Source organism: Talpa europaea (assembly GCF_964194135.1).
Source record: "Talpa europaea genome assembly, chromosome: 9".
In the NCBI taxonomy this organism is placed as follows: Eukaryota; Metazoa; Chordata; class Mammalia; order Eulipotyphla; family Talpidae; genus Talpa; species Talpa europaea.
The window spans coordinates 79159950-79171704 of record NC_140076.1 but is presented as its reverse complement, the minus strand read 5'-3'; the positions used below and the strand labels follow the sequence as shown (position 1 = coordinate 79171704).

At 49.4% G+C, this 11755-nt stretch overlaps 1 protein-coding gene across 1 annotated transcript; it reads right to left on the bottom strand.

The window, feature by feature from the left end:
• Positions 1 to 1008: 1008 nt before the first annotated feature.
• On the bottom strand, positions 1009 to 11261 carry LOC311176351 (peptidoglycan recognition protein 3-like; the record flags this gene model as incomplete). The annotated part of the gene is made up of 8 exons (XM_084241795.1): positions 1009 to 1223; positions 1858 to 1976; positions 5291 to 5489; positions 6674 to 6826; positions 7702 to 7820; positions 8986 to 9187; positions 10023 to 10130; positions 11213 to 11261. 8 exons carry the CDS (start codon positions 11259 to 11261, stop codon positions 1045 to 1047), a joined length of 1128 nt encoding a protein of 375 aa, XP_084097921.1. The 3' UTR covers positions 1009 to 1044.
• Between the last annotated feature and the right edge of the window lie 494 nt (positions 11262 to 11755).

Genomic DNA, 11755 nt, shown 5'->3' with positions numbered 1-11755 from the left:
CATCCCTCCCTTTCTTCCTTCTCCCCTTGATTCCAGATCAGGAAAAACAGGAACAGGCTCCTGGTGCGGTGTGTCTGCTCCTGTCTGAAAGGAGAGACTTCCCTCTGGGCAGGACCAGCCCATGACTTCAGATCCTTGCCTGATGGCCTGTGTCCGGCTTGGCAAAGGCAGGGAACAGGCAGTGGGAGGCTTGTGTGGACACAGCTGGGCCTGGGCAGGGAGCTGCCTTGGGGGCCTCGGGGAGGACGGGACACTGCATCCTGGAGACACAGCAACCACCGCAGATGAGAGGCCAGAGCCGGCTCCGAGCCTCGGACTGGGAACGAAGGGGACAAGGGGAGTGCCGGCGGGATGGGGGACGACCCAGGAAGATATCCCCAAAGCGGGGGTGAAAGAGCAAATCAGAAAGGGAAGCAGAGATCCAATCCACTCACTCACTGGTTTATTCCATATTGGTTATGACAGTAGCACCTACTGGATGCCAGACATTGCTGAGGAACTGAGGACACAGGGAAACAAAACTGGACAACTTCGCCATCCAGTGGAGGAACAGACATGTCGACAAGCAGTCATGGTCCTGAATTAGGGCCCCTTTCAAATACAGACAAGGCCGTGGGTGTGCGGGCACAGAGGAGGAGCTGGGGACAGTGACAGGGGCCAGGGGAGAGGGCAGGGTGGTGGGGCACCCAGCAGGACATGCGTTCTAGGCACAGGGGCACACGCCAAAGTGGCAAGAAGTCCAGAGGGAACCAACCCTCACCTCACCTGGCTGAGGGGCCGTGTGCCCAGGGAGAGGAAGGTGAGCAGAGGGGACAACTGGGGCCAGACTCATAGGCGTCTGCGCTGGCAGCGCTGGGCTCTGGGGTGTGAGGGTCTTGGGGGGGCGCTAGCAGGACAGGAGCATACCAGCCTGAGGAAGGGGTCAGGGCAGGGCTGGCAGGGAGGGGACAGGAGGTGTTGTGTCAGAGTGGAGGTGAGGTCTGGGGAGGCCCAGTAGCCAATTGGGATTAGCGGGCAGCAGTGTCAGAAGGACCAGGGGCTCCCTCAGTGTTTGAAATGAGGCCAAGACTTAATGATGTCGTACAAGGCCTGCCCAGGAGACAGGGTACTGATCACATCCCTGTGCCCCACCAGGAGGTAGTTGGGAATCAGGTACCCCTTGTTCACAGCACATTCGATCAGGTCCTGGGCTACCTCCAGCGCTGCGGCATTCGGTGCCTTTTCTGCAAGACATATTGACCCCATCAGTCAGTAGGATCTCCAGGTTCCTTGCTTAGCACAGAGAGAAGCACCTAGAGTCCAGTCCTTCTGCACCCTCCCCACCACCACCCTAGTCAGCAAGTTCACATATGTTGCAGCAGCCAGGCACAAGGAGAAAATGAGGTCATGTGTTCCCCAATGGTTTCCTGTTAAGTTTCCTCCAGAAAGTTAAAAACTGCTCTGGAAGAGAGCAGCATGGCACACTGCTGTGTGCTACGAGGCTAACATGGCATCTGTGCTGTCCACCACCTTGCCATCACGGGCAGTGGTGCTCCCCAACCTTGTTGCCATGGTTACCCAGCGAGAAAATACATTTGCCATCAAATCCATAAAAGCACCAAAGTATGCAAAAGCTGTTTTTCTGTCCAGCTCCACACTTACCTGGGCTATGGCTACAAAACAAGGTTGAACTGAGTAGGGATGGGTGTTCCAGCTTCAAGGGGCCTCCAGTAACATGCATCTTATTTTGAGTCCACTTTAAAATTAAAATGTTCTACTGGCACTGGCAGGATCCACAGTGCTGTCACTCCCCCTGTGCTCAGACGTTCCACATGGAACTGTCTCACCCAGAGTCCCCTGCCCATGTTCACCCCTTACCCATAAAATTGCCCATGAAGGCGATTCCCAGGGCAAAATCGTTGTGCCCATAGCTGTGACTTCCCTGGATATTCCAGCCAACTCCTTCATACACACCACCGTCCTCACCCACCAGGAAGCTGGGAGGGCAAAGAAAAGTAAAGAAAGTCACTCTGGAAAGCAGAATTGGCTTCATTCACTCCTCAGATCATTAATTCATTCTTTCATCCATTTATCAGATATTGACTGGCCATTTCTTATGTGCCAGTGTACACAGAGGTCAAAAAACAAACAAACAATCCCAGTCCCTAACCCCTTGAAGTGAAGACAGATTATGTCAAGAATTGCTGACTTCAGTGCACTGCAACATGGCCTTCCTTCCCAGCAAGCCACTGAGGCTGATGCCCCCATGGTGGCCAGGGGCCTCCTTGACACTAGTACTACAGATACATTGTTCTTCTGTGTCACATGGAGCTGGTAACCATTCTGTTCTTGAAATATCCTCTTGCCTGGCTTCCGCAAGCTCGCACCATGCTGATTTGCCTGTATTTTGCTGCCTCCTTCAGGTCCCTCAGCCTTCTCACCTTCCTCCAGCAGTATGGTCTCCCCTTGCTCTCCACACACTCAACACGTTCTTCCTGGACAGTCATCCACTCCCACAGCTTCCATTCCTATTTATTAAAACCAACATGTCCTAACAAACCCATTTCCTTCTGGATTTCCCCAACCAGAAAACTACACATCATCGTAAATGCCTCCCTCTCTCTCTCCCAGCACCTTCCAAACATTGCTCGTGGCTTTGTAGCTCATTCTGAGCTGTTGATTACTTGCTTACTCTCTTCTCTCTCAACTCCACTGGCAGAGGGACTATGACCATATATATCTTGCTGAGCACAAGGCACAGAGCAGATACCCAGTAAATATTGGTTAAAAAAATAGAAAATGGTGAGTGAGTGGGTGGGCACTCTGTCTTGATTACAGTCCAAGTCAGGGTCCGAGGTGACACATGAGGCCGAAGTAGAAAAGGGACACCACAGGATTTCAAAAAACACTCATTGGTGTGCGCCTAAAATTTATACAATGCTATAATGCACTATTACTTCAATAAATATTAATAATAGGAAACTCCCTGGTGGCCTAGGGGCTAAGGCTCTGTGCTATCACAGTGACAGCCCACCAAGAAGGACTGAGTTCGACCCCCGTTCAGGGAGCTGCCCACATGGTGCAGCAGACGTCTCCTGACTCGCCCGCTGCTCCCCTCAGCAGTGTTTCAGTCAATCCCCCTGTTCTGCTCCCCACCCTGTCTCCGATGAATCCTTTTACCCCCTGCACCTCTGGCCTAAGCCCCAGTTCTTCTATGCAAAAATAAATAAATAAAATCTTTAGGGCCTCCCCTGGTGGCACAGCGGTTGAGCGCTAGGCTGAGAAGCTGCCCACAGCCTCTGCAGCACCGGCTCGATCTCCAGCTGCAGGATGAGGGTCCCACATGGTGCACAGACCACTCCTGCCACCCGCTGCTCCCCTCAGCTGTGTACTTCTTCAGTCTGCCAGTTCTGCTCCCTGCTCTGGCTCTGGTGAATTCTCTCACCCTCCAGTGCTTGTATAAATAAATAAATAAATCTTTAAAAAACAAACAAACAAACAAATAAATAAATAAAATCTTCAAAAATAATAATAATAAAAGTCAAGAAACAGGGATTGACCCTAAAAACTGAATACAACAGCAAAAGTAGCATTCCTTCAGCTTCTGGCATTTTCCATTTAGAATTTTCAAATTTATAGTTAATTCTCTATTATCTATACCAAATAGCCACAGTAAAGCTTGGGAATCCTGCAAAGGGCAGCAATAGTTCTACCATTTTGTAAAGACTGCTTTTAAAATGGAAGTTGAGGAGCGAGGCAGCTAGCCAGAACAGCACAAATGCAAAAGCGAATTCACCCAAGATTCTATAAAATGGGTTGTGATTAGGTCACAGACGAATGGTTTAAATTTATCATACTCTATAACTAAGTCCCTTCTTTGAAAATTAAGGTAGCTCTCTATGTAGTTTCTGCTTTTCCATTAGCTTAATGTGTCTCTTTATTATAGACCTGGCATTAAAGGAACCCAAAGAGAATGTTTTGGTTTTACTCTCTATCTTCAAATAAATAAAGTATTGTTGTCCCAATTATCCGTTTTAAGGCTGGATTGGGTTGGAAAAGGCAACCGTCTCACAGGGAACTATTGCAGTGACCCAGACAACAGGTGACGGTGACCCGGAACAGTGTACTAGAGTTGGCATTGAGAGAAATGGAGGACTTGAAAGGTTATGTAGGAGCCAGAGTTGAAAAGTCATGAACAGAGATCGTCTCTATTTATTGTCCCTGTTATAGAGATGAGGCAAAAAGAAGCCCATGGAGGTTAAAAAAAAACTGTATCTATAAAATAAGGTAAAGAATACCAGAGGTACATCAGGATTCTAACATCAGAGAGAGCAAGCTTAGAGGTGGGCCAGAAGAAAGCGGGGAATGTGGGCCTCCCCTGGTGGCACAGGCAGTTGAGCGCTGCACTGTGAAGCTGTCCGCAGCCTCTGCAGCACAGGATCGATCACGGCCGGCCAGCATGGGCCCCATATGGCGCAGCAGACCTCTCCTGTCTCGCCTGCTGCTCCCTTCAGCAGTGTATTTCATCAGTCTGCCTGTTCTGTTCCCCACTCTGTCTCTGGTGAATCCTCTCACCCTCCTGTGCATCTGACCTGTACCCCAGTTCTTGTATAAATAAATAAATAAACAAACAAACAAACAAATAAATAAATAAATCTTAAAAAAAAAAAAAGAAAAAAAGCAGGGCAAGAACAGGGCATGTATCTCTGGGTAGTTGGAAGGGATTACATAAAAAGGCATGACCCTTTGGGGCCTCCTTGGTGGCACGGGGGGTTGAGCACAGCACTGTGAAGCTGTTCACAGCCTCTATGGCATGGGTTCGGTCCCTGGCCAGCTGGGGAGATACCCACATGGCGCGGCAGACCTCTCCTGTCTCGCCCGCTTCTACCCTCAGGAGTGTATTTCGTCAGTCTGCCTGTTCTGCTCCCCACTCTGTCTCTGGTGAATCCTCTCACTCTCCCACGCCTCTGGCCTGTGCCCCAGTTCTTGTATGCATGGATAGATGAATCTTTAAAAAAAAAAAAAAGGCATGAGCCTTTGGTGACCTTCCATAGGGATCTCCCTTGTCACAGTTACTTCTAAACTCTTCTTGTCAGCATCTTCCCAACCTCCCATAAAGAATGTGCCCAGGACTAACCCTTAGCTATACTCTAAAGGATATTCTGTCCAGTGTCTTGCAAGAATAAAATACAACATTTGATATAATATATCTAGTATGAAGGAAGTCTTAGTAAACATAGGTGCCTCCCTCAGCCTCCCTTCATATGTCCCTGAAGAAAAGGCAGGCCACGCTTCCACCCATCCTACTTACTTATACCCGATGTCACAGAAGCCCCTGGCATCCATGTGGTAGGACTGTAGATCTCGGACATAAATCTGGCAGTCCATGGACACTGTGCAGGGTAACCCAACCGTGTGGATGATGATGACGTATTTGGCGGGGAGATTCATTTTAGGACAGTGTGTCTCTCTGGCTTCCCAAGTTGACCGCGTGATGATGTTGGGGCAAGCTATGGTGAGGTGAAAATCCAAGGGAAGTCACTTATGCCCATATATGGACAATCTCACAACTGCAGGCCTGGTGACCCCCCTCAAACACCCCAATTTCTGGCACCCACTGGCACAGCTTATCATGAACTCAGTTGCGGCATTCTGGGAAAGCCCAGATAGTGATCACCTGGGTTAGGGGACTTGAGCCAAGGAACAGAGTCCAAAATGTACATTAGTGGTAGCAACTGTGAAAACCAGTGTGTGAGCTGAAGGGAAAGGTCATGCAGAGGCATGGCCATTTTATTCAAGAGATGACATAGACCTATGTGCTTGAATAGGCCTTGCAAATATATGCAGGAATGAATTCGTATGTGTCAGGGCCAATATTGTAAGTCATTGGACTCACTGTCCAAAGAGAGAAACACTTTGATGTCTACAAACAATTAAAGAATTGTCATTCTTGGAAATAACATCTTCTGAAAGCAAGAAAAAATTTATTTCTAGATTTACAATTTTAAAAAACTTGTTTTAAAAATATCCTTGAATCCAATCAAAGCTCCACTTGAGCAGAGTTAAACTACTGAAACTGATAATTGCAGTAAGTACCTTTAGGTTACTGCTCCTGAACATTGCAGGATATTTTTATTATCCAACTTCTTGGAATGTTCATTCTGATATCAGTATAACCTGGGAACTCAAGTTTTTCTCAGCATTGTAGCCATATTGCTGGCTGTTTTTTTCCATTTAGAACAGTGTGAGTGTGAGTAGTCATGTAGTACAAATAATGTGCATTGATATTTAATCTACCCTATTTCCATTATATATATATATAATATATGCATGTTATTAATCTCTTCATTGTCTATATTTACTCACTTAAAATTTCTGTCCATTTTATTCACATCTGTATCTCCAGTACCTAGGAGAATGCCGAGCATTCAGTAATATTTGTTGATTGATTGAAAAATGTGTGTGCGAGTATATATACATATATATTTAAGTCAAGAATAAGTCTCTAGCTATATCATTCTGTTGGAATGGAGAGAAGGACAAGATTCCCTCTCAGAATTTTCCAGATCTCACAGTTATGATAGGCATGAGAAGTTCTCAGTCCAAGGAACCACTGAGCACCAATAGGAGAGAGTGCTCCTCAATATGGTGAGCAGTCCCTGGGTCCAGGGTGAGCTGGGACTAAGAGGCTTACCTTTCCTGGGCATCACTGGCTGTTGAGGGGCCAGGCAGATCTCCTCTTTCAAGATTAGTGGCTGAATATACCTGGATGACAGGTGACCTTTCCGGATGGCATACAAGATCAGGCCCTCTGCAGCTGATAAGGCAGCAGGGCTGGGACTAATGCCTGCAAGAAGATAGCGTGAAACACCGAACTGTCAGTAAAAAACTCCAACTGGTCTGGACTTGGAGGAAGGACAAGACAACCCCCTCACCCTGAGTAGCTAATGGATAGGAAGAGAGAAAACTGGACAGAGGGCCTAAGAGGCACTGAATTACTTGGAGAGAGCTCTAGGAAGTCAAGGTGGTGACCTCTTCAAATTCCACTCTGGACTGTATCTACTCTGTCCCTACTGCAAGCCCTGGCAGCAGTTACATCTACCTGCAAAGGAAAGCCCTGTCAGGCATGTGTAACATGGAGAAAAAGGTGATAGTGTTACTTATTAGTTCCCATCACCAGGCAGATGGAAAATGTTCTTCACACCCATTAACTCACATGGTCACGGAAAACCTCTGACATAAGTGCTATTACTCCGCCCATTGGCAGATGAGGACCCTGGCAGGTATCAGTTCTTCTGTACTAGCTCTCAACTCCATTTCTGTTCTGTTCTCTCTTCTGTTTGCAGAAGGCTAGAAGCCTGCAAACTATATTCCCCAGACTTCCCTGCCTGTGGTTTCTGGTCTGGTTCAAACAATAGGAAGCGCTGGAGGAAGAGAGACACCAAGCTTTTCTGCCCCTGCCAGCCATAATCTCAGTGTCTCACATCAGGCCCTAGGACTGACTGCAATAACTGTGAACTCAAGTGGTGTCAGTCGTGGCTCAGCATGGGAGAGAGTCTGGAAAGGGGGAAGAGAACTGAAAGAAAGCCAAGTCATAGAATCCAAGGAGAAAAGGACTAAGAGAGATGCACTTGTCAGAGAAGACAAGCAAGCTATTGAGACAAGTGGAGGACGAGAGCATGCACAGCTCTCTGGCAGAGCGGCAGGGGGAACCACCATTACCTATCTTATTGCCGAAGAAGGCGAGCCCCAAGGAGATGTTGTTGTAGCCCTGGGTGTGCACACCTTGGACATTCCAGCCCACACCTTCATACACCCGGCCATCGTCCCCAACCAGGAAGCTGCCGGGCAAAAACATGGTTTGAATGACAAACCTCTGTAACGGAAAACCTCTCACCCATCCTCCTAAGGGAAAGCAGTGCTACAGCCCCAGTGACAGCAGTGGGAGGGCAGGGGAACACCCATGTTAAACTTCCAAGAGATGCAGAAATAGACTTTTAATTTTGTTATGACTTAGTTTACATGTGATTCCAAGAGCCTCATTTTAAAAATACTCTTTTGGTTCAAAGTGACTTTGAACATGCAACTCAAGAGCCTGAATTCATGCACCATGTTTTTATTTTTTTTTTTTAAGATTTATTTATTTATTTATTTATACAAGCACTGGGTACAGTCAGAAGCACGGGAGGGTGAGAGAATTCACCAGAGCCAGAGCGGGGAGCAGAGCAGGCAGAAGGACCGAAATACACTGCTGAGGGGAGCAGCGGGCGGCAGGAGAGGTCTGCATGCCATGTGGGACTCTTGCCTGGCGGCCGGGGATTGAACCGGCGCTGCAGAGGCTGCTGGCAGCTTCACAACCCAGAGCTCAACCACTGTGCCACTGGGGAGGCCCAGCACCATGTTTTTAAATGACAGGACCAAGAGCTTGAACATTCTTCAAAGCCTCTCCCACCCCACCCTTTCACTGCTCCCCCTGGGAGGAGGTCCTTTAGGGCACCCATTGGGAGACAGCTTCTTGGGTGAAAGCCCTGTTGTGCGCAGGAGCTGCAGGTGGTCTCAGCCTAGCTCTGGGTCCTGGCTTCCTGTCATGTCACGTGGAACACCTCCTGTGACTCCTCAGACCTTGGCTTTTACCTGGGAAGTTAAGGAGGTGGTGCTTCTCCTCCAAGTCCCTGGAGCAGCCAGACAGCCTCCTTAGGTAATGCCTATGAAGACCTTTGTGGCCATAAGTTCCTGAGAGCTCCCAGGGTGATGGCAGAGTTGCACAGCCTCCCTTGTGTCTTTCTGGGGGGTCCCCACCTCCAAGGCCACATCTGAACAAAGAGCGCAGAGCAGTCCCTCCTAGTGCCCCTGGAGGATTTGTGATTCTGTTTGCTTGTTTAACATTTATACTCATTACAAAAGTAACATGAATGAAAAAGTGGGAGAAATAGAGGAAGAGGAGTGAGAGGACCCCTGGAGCCCAGAGGGAACATGAACGCAGACTCGGCCCCAGCAACCTCTTACTTGTAGGCCACGTCACACCAGCCTTTGGTGTAGACAGAGTGGGACTGAAGGTCCCGCAGCCGCGCGCTGCAGGCCTCCCCCACCTTGCACTCCATCCCCAAGACCTGGTCTGTGATGACATAGGCCACAGGCAGGGTCAACGGGGCACTGCACGTCAGTGATCTTGCCCCCCACTCCTTGCGGGGGACAATGGTGGGCACACCTGTGGAGAAATGGCAGGATGACATGCTGCAGTGCAGGCCACGTCCCCCTACATGCTGCCCTCACACGCTGGGACGCCGCTTCCCCTGGAGGAGGCCTTCACCACCACAGCCCCCTTCTCATCTCCTCATCCCCACTTCGGCTTGAAAACAAAGCCCAAGTTGAGTCTGCTTTCAATCTGGAAAGTCAAATCCCCTTGTTGCCCAAAGACTTTCTTCTCCTATTTCCCTAGAGGACAAATCCCACCCCCAACTCCTCTCTGGTTGTACTCCCTGTGGTGCCCCACACCTTCCTCTAGAGTTTCTGGAAGCACCTCAGGATAGATGCCAGAGGGTGCATTTTCCCCACTGGCATTTGCCCTGGATCTCTGACCGTGTCTCCTGTCTCGTGTCTCTCTGAGGGAAGCCCTGTCACTGTCCTCAAACTAGGGGCTCCCAGGCCTGAGACCCACAGGCAGCTCCATGAATACTGGCTCCCTGGCTTTCTTCCGGATGGAAACGTGCTGTGAGAGCTCCACACAGGCCCAGAGTCTCTGAGGGCTCCTTGTCTCTCCTCAATCCGGAGAACTCCCAGGAACTCCCCAAAGAACAGTGTCTCCCCACTCCTTCAGGGAGCTAGAGGCTGGGTAGGGGGGAGCATGCCTTTGCCCCCTGGGGTTTTGTTCCCCCTTCCAAGAACCGACCTTTGCAAAACCTTTGCCACATGTGAGTCATTGGTAATGTGAGTCAATGGTAATGGGATCCTATACCCCTCCAGCACTCAACCCAGCTCTAATGAAGCCTGAGAAACATTTTTGGTAGCCTAAGGAGCCCCAGTAAACCCCCAAGCCACCTCACCATTGTGGCCCTTGTATAACAGATGTAAGATGCCAACAAACAGGTCCCAAAGCTTCTCTGACAATCCTCTGGCTTGGGTTTCATTCCAGGAGAACTGTGGGGAGTTCCCTGCAGAGGTATATTGCGCTTGGTGATCCTCAGAGAACACCTGGACCAGCTCAGAGGGGGGCCGCCCCAGCCCCACAGCCCACCTTCTTCTCCCAGGCCCCTGGCTTCCTCTAGGGGGCAATCCACAGATGTGTGCAACCTGCCCTGCCTCTCAAAGCTGCCCAAGATCCCCATCCTCCCTCTCCTCTAACCCCCTTCCATTCTAGGGAGTCTGCCGTCTTTCCTGACCCTCGTCTGAGCAGCTGCCTACCCTGGTCCGCCTGCATACTTATTAACAAATCCAAGTGCCACGTACCCAGATGTCATCATTTTTGGTTAACACTCATACATGTATTAAGCACCAACTGATATAGGCAAGGTTCTCAAAACAGAAATTTGAAGATCATTGTGACCACACTCACAAACTAGATAATTTAGACAGGATTAATAGAGGATTTGTCGCCATGGTGCCCTATGCCTCCCCACATTGAGTACCAGGGGTCCCGGGAGCAATAACCCACTATAGCATCACCAAACACCATATCCCACAGCCCCTTTCTGTCACTCACAAGCATGTTAAGGGCACAAAGTTTGTGGCAAAGAACAACTTTAAGAGGTAGGCAATGAAGAATAACTCCCTCTCTATAAAGATAGGAAACTGAGGCTCAGAGAGATTATGCCACTTGTCAAAGACCACACAAGTTTTCAGCTGTGGGCTTGGATTCCAACCCAGGCTGCCTGACCCTGGAACCATGTTCATAACCACTACACTCTGTGGCCTCCCCAAAGTTGTCAGATGACCTTGGGCAAGTCACTGCTGTAATATGATGGGTTTTTCCCTGTCAGAGAAGGTCACTGAGAGTGGCCTCCATGATTCTGAGAGTATTTCCTTCTGAGCCGATGTGTGCTGGGCTGGCTGGAGAGATTGCTGAAGATGCAACCAGCTCAGCAGGGGAGGGGGCCTGGGCTGGCTGTGAGGGGAACAAGGACCCTGGAGGTCGGGAGAGGTAGGAGCACTGGGTCTGGACAGGACAACCTACAAGTGAAACCAGGCAGGGATTTTGATGGCAAAAGCACCTCTGACTCAATGAAGGAAAACTCACCCCAGGCTCCGAGAGCCAGAGCAGAGAAGACAGGAAACCACAGCAGCATCCTCTTGTGGTCCCAGGTGCCGATGAGAGAGCGCGGCCAGAACCCTGAGAGATATGGACAGTTAAGCCGATCACAGTCATCATCAGTGACACCCACCCACTGCACTGACCCCTGTCCACCTGCCTCCATCCTGTGGGCTGGCACCTGGCCAGCCTCCCCAGCTTCTCCAGCACAAGACTTGCAGGTGCTCAGTGAAGATGAGGTTGCTGACACCTCTGCCTAGCACCACCCTCGACCAGAGCCATGTCCATAACAGATGCCTATTCCCAGACTCCTCTTCCCTGGGAGCTCCTGGTTTCCCTGTAAGAAGTCAGTGCTTCATCTTAGACTCCCAGCATACATTAACAATTTCTAAAATCCATGAGTAGCTGTTATGAACAAACCCTATATAGATATTGCTCCATCTAGTGCTGCAACTTTATGTGTAATCCTTGTTAAATTCCTGAAAGATATCCTTAGTCCCATTTTATAGAAAGGAACACAGAGGCTCGAAG